This window comes from Oryctolagus cuniculus, chromosome 9 (assembly GCF_964237555.1).
Source record: "Oryctolagus cuniculus chromosome 9, mOryCun1.1, whole genome shotgun sequence".
NCBI classification, from domain to species: domain Eukaryota; kingdom Metazoa; phylum Chordata; class Mammalia; order Lagomorpha; family Leporidae; genus Oryctolagus; species Oryctolagus cuniculus.
In genome coordinates, this window is record NC_091440.1 from 45774251 (window position 1) to 45786680 (window position 12430).

Genomic DNA, 12430 nt, shown 5'->3' on the forward strand with positions numbered 1-12430 from the left:
TTTATATCTTACCTGTTCTGAAGTACCTCAGCTCCATCTAATGTACTATCAAGTAGTAAACTTGGGTAAATATTATACTAATGCTTTCAATGTGGCCCACTTGCAACAGCAAAGTAAACAATAAGAAACATATTTTTGTTCTGTTCATTTCACTTGATCACAGGGAACTGTAATTGAGGAAGCCAACTAGTCTGCTTAATGGCCTACGCCGAAAGACAACACAAAATCTTCTTTTGTGTTATATAAATCCCCTGAATAATTGTGAACTTCTCATTGTTCATTGAGCGGTAGTGACTACCTCTATCTGGCTAATCTCTGCAAACCTGGGTTAAACGATAGTTGACTTCCTGGAACAGAGAGGAAAGGAAGCACTTCTGAGAAGAGGAGGGGGGCAGCCTTTGAGCCACAAAGAAGGGAGAAAAGCTGGCGTTTCTAGTAAAGAAGGTCTAACAGGGGAATTGGGAGAGCGGTGGAAGAGCATGCAGGAAGTGAGGGAGAGTTTCGACAGGTTCCAGGGAGCGCTGAAGCAGATTTCAGGCAGCTTGCCCAGGAGAAGACTTGGGGTCTGCTGCCCCCAAAGATTAAAGAAGGTGGAATTTACAAAGTCCATTATTTGGGGACACATGGTAATGCCCAGAAGATGAACAAGAGCTAATTTATTCATTTATATACAGTGAAAAAATTCATTTATCCAGTTAATTAGCATATCACTAAGATGAAATTGCTTCTTGCTTTGAGTTGTTACTAAGTATTCAGTTGGAGGAACAAAACATAATGACTAAACCCACTGCTTTGTTTAATGTTCCCAATATATGAATTATCACCTGTGACAGTGATATACCAGTTTTTGGCAGTAACCTTTGTGACACAAATTGTAGGTCATGGTAATAGATTTTGCAATGAATTTATCTATTGGGGGTAAAGACACAAACACACTTACACATACAAGGGACACAAATAATTTATAACTCAGAGTTGCAAGCCAAAGTAGTTGAATATAAATGACTATAAAAATCTCATATTTATTCATTTTTACCCTAGTGGTGCTTCAGGCAGTGTGCTCTATTCTAGATAGAAATTGTCAGCAAGAGGAGCTTGCAACATCTTGGCGTGAAAGAAAGCAAATTTATTTATTTTTTTGAAATAAAAGATTTATTTATTTGAAAGGCAGAGTTTTATATATATATATATATATATATATGGCCTCAACAGCTGGAGCTGTGCCAATCCAAAGCTAGGAGCCACAAACTCTTTTGTATCCCCCATAGGGGTGCAGAGTCCCAAGTACTAGGGCCATTTTCCACTGCTTTCTTAGGAGCATTAGCAAAGAGCTGGGTCAGAAGAGCAGCAGCCAGGACTGGCGCCCACATGGGATGCCAGTGCCACAGGCGGCAGCTTTATAGAACCTGTCCCTATTTTTTTATATTTTAAATATTTATTTATTCATATGAAAGGCTTTTCATATAAATAAATAAATTTATTTACATGAAAGGCAGAGAGATAGGAAGAGAAGGGAGAAAGAGATCTTCTATTTGCTGGCCCACAGAATCCATGGCTTCCCAAGGCGGGGCAGGGACTCAAGTCCGTAGTTATCGTCTACTGCCTTCCTGGGTACCTTAGCAGGAAGGTGAATAGGAAGGAAGTAGCCAGAAGTTGAACCAGCCCTCCTAAATGGGGAGTGAGAATTACAAACTGCAGCTTAATCCACTGCACCGCAATAAGCACCCCTATATTTATTTTAAATCAAAATATATGTCTCCCAGCATGAATAAGGATGCATTCAATGAAGACAGCTAAGCATGTTAGTTTTTTTTTTTTTTTTTTTTTTTTTTTTCTAATCATGAGTAAAGATACCTGGAAAGAAAGCCAATAGAGTATCATGCTTAGAAAACATTACAATGACTATGGATCCAGGCTCAAGGCTTCCTGATCTGATACAGAATAAGTTTCAAGACACTGAATGATGACAATCAATTTTCAGAAATAAGGAGAAGTTATACTATGGATCATTCAAAGTAGGAATTTTATCAGTTCCTATAAATATTTATAGAAATTTGTGCTTTGATATAACTGAATCATAGAAATGTTCAAAGAGTACATTTCTTGTCTGCTTGTCAATAGCTAATTGTTCCTATGTGCGTCTGAGGGTATTTTAGAGTCAGGAGCCATTCGGTGTGTTTATATTTGACTCCCGACAAATACAACCAGATAAAATGTTCGTTGGGAAATTACTGAAGCCCACTTCTCTCTAGTCCTTCAATTTCACCAGCAGCCTAAACATTTAAATGATTCCAGAGTAGCATGTCAAGACAAAACAAAACTATCAGTGTATCATAACTAGGCAGGCTAGTGACATAAGCATGTAAGCAGAGGGAGGGTTTGGCTGTGTTAATTACAGAATTGCGAATTGACCTTGGAATTACTAATGTGAAAACCGTTGGTGATACTGGTGGAGCACTTGCAGTGGAAATGCGGTGACAAGAATCTGATACACGTGATTCTGGATAGGAGTGATGCAGAAAAGTTGAAAACTCCAAGTATAAGCAATTCCATTAATGTGAATTACTTAACTATTAGAGTTTTCATGTCCAAAAATTTAGGAATGTGTTACAAGTCTTCATGAAAGGAATTCTTAGTTTATTAAAACAAGTAGAAATCGCATTTTATGTGGGACTTTTCAACCAATGGAATTGTTATTTAGTGAAACTTATAGCACAAAATACAAGGCTACTGCCTCCATAAAGATTGCAGAGAATATAACAAACAGCACAACTGATTTTTAGCAAACAGCCTTGATTTTGTAAGAAGATAGGTGGAGTAATAGAATAATAGTACACATGTTGCTCCTGTGTTAGAGCTGTGAGGTAAATGGAAAGCAACCCCTTTTAACAACAACAACAACAAAAATAGCTGCTTCTTATTTATGATTATATGATCTTTCATCAAACTTTTGTTGCTTTTGCCATTGATATTTTGCTCTTGATATCATGGCTATGAAGTGCTTTCTTAGGAATTTGTGTCAAAAATGAAAGAGCTAAAGCACCTGATTTTGTGGTAAGATTGAGTAGATACTTCTATAGGTAGTGAATAGCAATTTTCCAAGGAACTACAATGGGCGTTTTGGGAAGCAAGATTTATCCACATGTTCAAATAAAGACTATTGATTGTAGGTAATAGAAAACATCAAATGGGTTTTAAAATACAAAACAAATGTATTTGCTGTGATTTCTATTGAACATGATTGCTGTTATTGAGCTCTCAACCACTCAGGCATGGTTTGCGTATGTACCCTGCATTATTAAATCTGATTTTGCAAATCCATCTTAACCATAATTCATTGTATATTTATTCACATTAAATTTGGAAAATATTAAAAATTTTTTGTTGAGAGAAATCTTGATATTTTGAAAATAAACCTCTCCTTTCCAGTCCCCAACTGTCCCTGAAGTAGAAACATGTTAAGAAGGATCATAGTTAACAAATTGCTTTTCCCTTAAGAATGATTTTCCTTAAAATTTTGGCTATTTATAATATTTGAACTCAAAATATTATTTACAGTTCTATCCTTTTCTTTTTTGTCTTTGACTCATGGTTGTGTAATTCCCATAGGCGATCTACACTCTAACACTGAAAAAGTTCTGGAAAGTGAGGAAGTGACAGTGAGTTACATGTTTCCTTTGATGTCATTCACTGTCCTGTAAACAGGTTGCTCCATAATGAGACACTGGAGACTCCTACGGAGGGAAGCTTGCTTGGTGAAAGGATTTGCCTGGATGTCACAGTCATGTTGCAAACAAACTCGTATTGCTTATGATATGTATTTCCTTGGGAAGATTGAGAGAAGACATGATATTTAAAGTTCACACTTAGCAATGACACCATGTATAAAGTACCTATCCTGTTATTTCACTTTTATTAAGTCCAATCCTAAAGCTTCTCATCATTGGTTCTACTGTTGAACTGAAAGCACTAATAACAACATCTTTCTATTCTCAAATCAGTCCTCACGTTTCTCATGGTTGAACTACTATTGAATGACTCATAAGTCATGAGAATTTATATGTCTTTGTATATATAGTTCCTTCTGTTGAACATGTGCTAACCATGGTACACCTTCAGTCTGTCTCTCAATACTCATCAGACTTAAAAGTGTAATAATTCTCTCGTCTGTCCCTAAACAACCTCTGCATACATTTTTACATATCATGATGAATATTTATTTCCATGTCTGGATCAACTGCTATTTTCTTATCTGTTAATGGGTTGTCTTTTCTATTCATCTATAGAGATTTCTTGTGGGTAATACATGCATTCTTATATGTTACAATGTAAAGCATTATACACATATGTTTGTCAGGTTCATAGGAACTACATCTGTTAAAAAAATATGACAGGCTAAATAAAAAATACATGCTGAGGAAGAATATATCACATCGATGAAAGAGCAAGGCCAAAATTCTCTATAGTGTGCTGCTGATGGCCAAAGAAGTTTTAAATACACACACATACACACACATATTATATGTGTGTGTGTGTTTGTATGAGCTGTAATCTTACTGATATAAGATGGACCTTAGTTATGGACATTTAAAAATTTTTAAATTTCTAGTTATTTATTTTTGCTTTTTTTATTTGAGAGTTGGAAAAACAGAGACAAAGAGACAGAAATCTTCCATCCACTGATTCACTCCCCAAATGCCCTCAACAACCAAGGCAAGGCTGAGTCAGGAACTCCATCCAGGTCTACATGTGGGTAGCAGGGATCCAAGTACTTGAGCCATCATTTGTTGCCTGTCCAGGGTGCACATGAGCAGGATGTCGGTTTGGGAGTGCCTACCAATACTTGAACTAGGCACTCTAACATTGAATATGGATGTTCCAAATGAGATCTTAACCACTGCAGCAAACTCTAGCTCCTGACATTTTCAAAAGTGCTCCCATCCCCGTGACTGTAATACACAGCAGGATGGGCAACGCAGCTGGGCCTCAGAGATTTAGGAAATGTTTCTTAAAAAGAAAAAGTGTATAATGCATAAGATATTTTAAAAATATTAATCATCAAGAGACTAGGAAGAGGCATTGAGTAATTACAATGTCTAGGAACATCACAGGTGAAAATAACTGTTTTAATTCCAAACCTGTTTTTTTGTTTTTATTTTTGTGTTCTGTGTGTGTGTTTTGTTTTTCTTTTTTTTTTTTTTTATTTTTTGACAGGCAGAGTGGACAGTGAGAGAGAGAGACAGAGAGAAAGGTCTTCCTTTGTCGTTGGTTCACCCTCCAATGGCCGCCGCGGCCGGCGCGCTGCGGCCGGCGCACCGCGCTGATCCGATGGCAGGAGCCAGGAGCCAGGTGCTTTTCCTGGTCTCCCATGGGGTGCAGGGCCCAAGCACCTGGGCCATCCTCCACTGCACTCCCTGACCACAGCAGAGAGCTGGCCTGGAAGAGGGGCAACCGGGACAGAATCCGGCGCCCCAACCTGGACTAGAACCCGGATGCCGGCGCCGCAGGCGGAGGATTAGCCTAGTGAGCCGCGGCGCCGGCCCGTGTTTTGTTTTTCTAAAAAGATAAGGAAACTGCTGTGGAGAAGTATCAAAGAAAGGCTACGGCAGTTAACCATGAAGTTGTTCAAATTTAGAAAGAACTGCTGGGAACAACATTTTACAAACTACAGATAACAGAAATTTAGACTGATAGCAGATATTAAAATGGCAATCACCAGAGTGGACAATGTGGCAAAGCTGGGTAAGCCATCACTTTGTACGCCCACATCATATGTCAGAGACTGGTGCCAGTCCCAGGGACTCTGCATTCGTTCAAGCTCTTAGCTAATGCCCCTGGGAAATAAAAGATGATTACTCAAGCTGAATCATGCCAGTCACATGGTATAGTTTCAGGTTTCTGGATTTGGCCGGTCCATCCTTGACTATTTTGGTCATCTGGAGAGTGAACCAATGGATGAAAGACCTCTCTACCTCTCACCATTTCTATCATTCTGCTTTTCAAATAAATAAATATTAAAAAAAAAGTCACCATACCTTGAATTACACATAAAGTGTCCCTAAGAGGAGATGTTAAACAGGGTTCAAATTAGTTATTTGTAGAAAGGACAGGCATAAAATATTTTTTCATGCTTAAAGTTTGATCATATGGCTAGTTAAGGGTCACGCCTTCTTACTTGTCACGGACTTATGTCTCTGAAACAATTATCTTTAAAATATAACGTCATTGTTTTATAACAAGTTTAAATATATAAAATAGTGTGCTTAAATTGAAAATATAGTGAATTTAATATGCTAAAATTGAAAACTCATTAATTTGTTAGAGTTAACATCTTGACAATACCAGCCAAACAGATTTTTCCTTCAGCTGGGGACAGTAACATTTCAGTATAAATAAAAAAACATGACCTAGTTTGAAAAAAAAAAAAAATTCCTTCCTAATATCATAAAAAATCTGTAAACATTATAGTCTAATGGAAGAAGAAAGAAAATATGTCCATAATGAACTTCCTCTGGGAGTATTACAGTACCTTCTTGTTAAATAGAAAACTTAGAAACTAAAATTCATGCTTAATAAGTGCCTGAGTAGCAAACATTGTAAACATTCTTTGCTCTGAATCTTAGAGATTTAGGAAAGAAGGAATCAAAGAAATGAAAGTGATGAGGGAAATGGAAAACAGACACTATTTTTACAGAGAAACAGGCAATTCATAATTTAGTATCTTATGTTCTACAATTTATATCCATTGCCAAGTGAATTATTTTCATTCATCTGTATTCAAAAATATCTTCCATATAGTACAGACATAATGAACTAATATTTTTGGACAGAAATCTTTTCATTTTTTCCTATTTCAAATGCAAAACTCATATGGCAGTTCATGTGGCAGATAAGGATATAGGGAATAGTACCAGAAAACCAGATAGTAGGGCAAGCTTGGGAAAAAATTTTGCCTCAATATCCTCACCTGTAAGTGGAGATAATAATAATGTCTTTGTCACAATTCTATGGTGTATAATGAATCTTAAAACCTTAAATAATACCTCACCCAACAGTAACTCCTTGAAAGTTTTAGCTATTAGAGTATTAAGTATAATAAGTAAATATTCCTTACAAAAAGAAGAGACAATGGTAAAATAAGGCTATATTTATTTAATTTTAGTAGAAACATGTTGACAATTTATCCTGGGAAATTTAAAAATATTTTTAGTAAAGGCTCAATATTAATGCACATGTCTATGAGTATAGACCCTTGTTAGCCCAAATGGCATTACTTTTACTGGGCTCTTATTAACAAGCCGTATCTCACAATAGACACTCTGAATTTGGAGTAGTTTGTCACAATTATTTGGTAATCTCTTTCAGTGTAACTCACACAGCAAAAGTGACAATATTCCTGTCACTCCTCAGAAATGTCCCAGCTCTGCCGGTTTCCACATTCAGGAGAATGAAGAAAGCCATTATGAGGTATGCCCTATCTCTATAGAGACCATGTTAGAACCAAACAATTTCATTTTCATCATGATTTTAAATATTCTATGATAACTATTTTAAATATTTTCTTTGCCAACCTTTTTTATAGTCACATTTTAATACCAGTGCATTTTGAAATAACTTTAAATTAGCAATTTTAGAAGAAAAATCCAACAAGAATCTTTTTCATTTTGATTAATGGTCCAACTATTAAACATGATGTTCATGATTGAATAAAAGTGTGGATTTTTACCTCTTATTGGAGCAAATAATGACAGCTTTTTTAAATTCTTTTTGTTGTTCTAAAAAATATGCAAATTTATGTTGGCTGGTTGCTTTGCTTCACCCTCAATATTCACGGAAGATTAAAAAAATCTGTAAAATATGAACTGGTTACATTGAAATTTTCACTAATAATTTCTTCTGTTTACTATTTTTATTGTTTGTTTTTTTATTTCCCTGTATGTTTTAAAGAAATAATTATTTTCCTTTAAAAACAATGAGTTCAACTATAATAAAATATAGGAAATCTATGTTTTTTTTTAATTTGTCTATTGCAGTGGCAATTATTCCACCAAGGCTGGATGCAGAAATACATTACCTATTTTAATTGGGTTAAATAACACATATAACATACCATCTTAATTATTTTTTATATGCACAGTTCTGTAGTGTTAAGTATATTCACATTGATGGCAATAGAAGTTCTGCATTATTAAGGAATTATATTTTTAAATTAACTAATATTAAAGTGTTGCTGTGGAATTCGTTTCTGAGAGGAAGAGCGTGGTGGGGCCAAGAGGAGCAGAGTCACCACACAGACCCCGGGAGTCGGGTGACAGCAGGCCTGAGGCAAGCAGCCTGCAGACTCCTTTATTTCAGTTGCTACAGCTGCTTATATAGCTAAGGCAGCCAATCTGGTCAAGGGGCAGTCTATGCCCTAACCAATCACAGCCTGTTGCCAGGCAGTTTCCAAAGCCATCCAATCACAGCCTGTTGCCAGTCAGGCTCTGTTGCCAGGCAGTCTCTGAAACCATCCAATCGCAGCCTGTTGTCAGTCAGGCTTTGTTGTCATGTGGTTTCTGAAGCCATCCAATCACAGCCTGTTGTCAGTCAGGCTCTGTTGTCGTGTGGTTTCTGAAGTCATCAATCATGACCTGTTGCCAGGCAGTTTCTATTGCCCGTGGCTATCTTGGCATGACCTTCTCATTCCACCACATTTCCCCCTTTTCGCTTATTTTTGAGCAACGGGAGGCATGACTCTTGGCCATACCATTGTTGACCCCGTTTCCATGTGGTCTCTGTACGTGACTGTGCCTGTCTTAGGTTGTCCCCCAGGGGATCTTACCCATCATTAACTAAGTAGTGCTCAAAACGGGAGACCACAGGAGTGCTTGCTCAGATGGGGGTAGGAATGAGGAACAGTGGTAATCAGGAATGTCATGCCCACATGTAGGTTGTGGACCATTTGAGTGGCTGACCAGAGCTAGTGGGGTATAAAACAGTAGCGGATGTGGCTATGGGCAGTTTCTTGGGGTAGGATGATAGTGCAAGTGCGTCTGCTAACAAGGCAGACTCTCAGTCTTCTTCAGCTGGTTCTGGTTGGCTGTCAGTTGCAGGCTTGATGTTTGGCTGGTACCCAAATGGGCTGTTCCGCATTCTCTGGAAATATACAAGCATATCCTCTACCAATGGTTAGCAGAAGCCTTTTTACAGGCATTGGAATCCAGGGCCTGAATTCTGCATCTGCTACTACATTAATGGCAAACATGTAGGTGCGATAGGCTCTAGTAGCTGCCTAGGGAAAGAGCCTGGGGTGCCTGGGAACTGCCACAAATGTGGGGTTCTTCACTGGGTGTGGATGGGATGACCTCTCATGGGTTATTGCCTCGAGGTCATCTAAGTTATCCCACAAGTACTTGGGGGGTGGCTGAGCAGGCATTGCTACCTTGTCTGCTGTCATGTCATTTTCACCGTCAGAGCTCTCTCTCCCTAAATCATCAACTGTTGCCTGTGAGGCAGAGGCCTGGAGTGTCAGGCTCTTATCACTCACAGATTCATTATGTTTGGTAATCTGCATGGGATTCTGAGAGGGGGGTATCTTTCCCATGTTTGAGTGTTTAAGAGCAGCACACCATGTCAACTCTAGCCAAAGGAAAGAGACCCACAGCGCTGCTGCCATAACAATGTAAATTCCTAGCACCTCAGTGGTTGATGGCATTATGCAGGGGTTCCCTACTTTAGACAAACAGACAGTGGTGTTTCAGATCGTACATATGTCCTGTGCTTAGTGGGGGACTTCCTTGATTCGTTAGGTCAAGACCGTATGCCCACACAGCGTCTCCGGAGTGTCACCTCTCTCGAGTGAGGGAAGATGACTTGGTTCCGAATTCTGGGATGACTATCATTTTGAAAAGCCCCAGAAGTATGGTAGATTGGATAAAACCACTTTGATCAGTAGTGAACAACACAACTTCTTTGTGGATGAGTAATTAGCTGTAGCCTGAAATGGATAAGGTAATATTTTGGACAGTTTTATCTCCTAAGTCTTTCTTCACATATTTATCTTCATTTCTACCACCCCCCCCCCCAATTTTTAGGCCTAAATATTCCCAAAGTTTTTTCTAAATGTCAGCAAATATGCCTTTTTCTCTTTTGTTTTTATTACTTCCTTTATCTCTCTTTATCCAGAGATTAAACCACTTGAAAGTTTAAAAAATAGCTCTCATAGTTTAACTCTTTGATGTTTTTATTATTTATGTATGTTTCAAGTATCCAGAACAGTAGAACTCCTCCCATTAATCACTGACAACGACATGATGTTGCCTACCATGTAGAAGAAAAAAAAATGTTATTCATAAAAGATAAAAAGGCCTACTTAGAATGTTTTGAAATCTAAATTCTAAATTTCTAATAATTCTATTTGTTTTATTTTAATAACATTTTATCTGTATGTTTTGTGAGTAAAAAAAATCATACTCCTAAGTACAACTCTTTGATTACCAAAAGTACAATGATATGAAGTGTTTACTGAAAATTTTTAAAAAATTTTTGTAGAGAATTTAAATGAAAAATCAAGTAATTTTTTTCAAGCATATTTTTTCTCAACTGGATGTTTTATAAGGCCTAAAACTCATTTTGTATAGGGTTTATTGAAGTTCTAGGGAAGTTGAATAAGATTAAAAAACGTTATACAAAGTTATTATGTTTATTTAGATTATTAGTCCAATTATCAAAATATATGAAAGTAAATCTATTGTGCCATATTTATAGCAAGGAAAATAGATAAATTGCTTTTAGAAATCTTTTTTCCACAACTTTTCATTGAAACATCATGCTTCCATTGTAATCTGAATGGTTTTGAGCTAAATTTTCTATAAATTCTTCTCTGTTTCTGGCCATCTGCAAAAAGATGATGATAACATTGAAAACTTATACTTTTGTCACTCATACTCTATGCCAGGGAATGTTTCAGGAATTTTCTGTGCACATTCATCCATTATTTGACCAGTTTAAATGGCTTTTTAATCATAATATAGTACACTTACTATCAAGTTTGTATTTTTTTAGTTGTGGACAGATAATCTCTGATATTTCTTATAAAATAAAACCTTAAGAGAAAACAGAAGTTGTGCTAACCTTAACATTCTAAAAAGCATTGTGAAACACATTTTCTGTGTAAATCCTTAATATCTGTAGAAAAGAAACTATGTAATTTTAATGACCAATTCATGAAAAGTTGTAAGCTGAGGATTAATCATTTTGAGAATTAATAAAAAAGGTGACTATAACTTACAAAGTTGACACCTGCAATGTTATTTTTTCTTTATATTGAATCATGCAATAAACCTGATAAACGTATGTATTTTCCTAGATTTATTTTCCCCCAACATAGACTTTCTCTTTTTATAAATTTAATAAAATTAAAAAGAGGATGTTTGTTGTGTTTAACATAGGTTCTTAACTATGTAAAACTCCACTGCTATTCAAATGGAGTCATAGTCTGTACCAATTAATACTGATTAATCTGAATTAAATTATTAAATTTGTGTTATGACATTAGATACAAAATGAGACCAAGGCTGATGTTGCCTTTATATTCTTAACCCACCGCATGTAACTTATATATATTGATTATTGCTTACCTATATTGAAATGTTAATATCAGCTTTTGAGAAATTTTGTCACCAGACATTACTAAGTATTTCATTTATGTTATAGCGATTTTTCTAAGGTATCACTGAGTCAAAAGCATGCTACGATTTGATATTACTAGGGAAATGCTTTCAAGTAAGTTCTAACTACTTATTTATGAAATTTTTAATGTGCATCCTTCTTTAAGACATATTAAAACAAAGTAAAATTTTAAAATTAGAGTTGTTGAAATTGATCCTATTTAATACTGACAACCACTTAATAAAGTAGGGAAGATTATTATTCTCATTTGACAGATGGAGAAACTGAGACAGAGAGCTTTCCCATTTGATCAAATTCGGTCGGTAGTTAGTGAGACTGAAATATGACCATAACATATTGCTTCAACAAACTGCAAAAATAACTAAGTTGTGATATTGTTTAAGTACAAAGAAACAATAAAAAAAACCCTCACAGGCTATTTGACTGAGGGACCAGAGAGATTGTGTATTGATATTGCTGAAGCATAGGACAGCTGGAGATGAAAGATGTATTAGCTTATGGGGGGGGAAGCCATTGTAATCCATAAGCTGTACTTTGGAAATTTATATTCATTAAATAAAAGTTAAAAAAAAAAAAAGAAAGATGTATTAGCTTGCACTAGGTCACATGGTCAGCTATTAGCAGCACTAGAATCCAAGGGGTTCTAAAGTTTGGGTAATCTAATGACTCTTCCTGAAGAACACACAAAAATTGTCCCAGAAAACAGTTCATATTTGAAATTCTCTTCTAAATTAGATGTCAGGTAAAGTGTGAAATTTAA

At 36.3% G+C, this 12430-nt stretch overlaps 1 protein-coding gene across 7 annotated transcripts in view; it reads left to right on the plus strand.

Moving 5' to 3' along the window:
• The window catches only part of PCDH9 (protocadherin 9), a 978586-nt gene that overhangs the window by 326791 nt on the left and 639365 nt on the right, over positions 1–12430 (plus strand). For 3 of the 7 annotated variants that reach the window (XM_002712982.5, XM_008260042.4, XM_051850627.2), the window contains exon 3: positions 7366–7467. The exons of 2 other annotated variants lie outside the window; for them this stretch is intronic. In XM_002712982.5, the coding sequence (XP_002713028.1) occupies positions 7366–7467 (102 nt within the window). The remainder of the gene's footprint in view (positions 1–7365; positions 7468–12430) is intronic. 2 more of the 7 variants (XM_051850628.2, XM_051850629.2) reach the window with 1 other exon arrangement.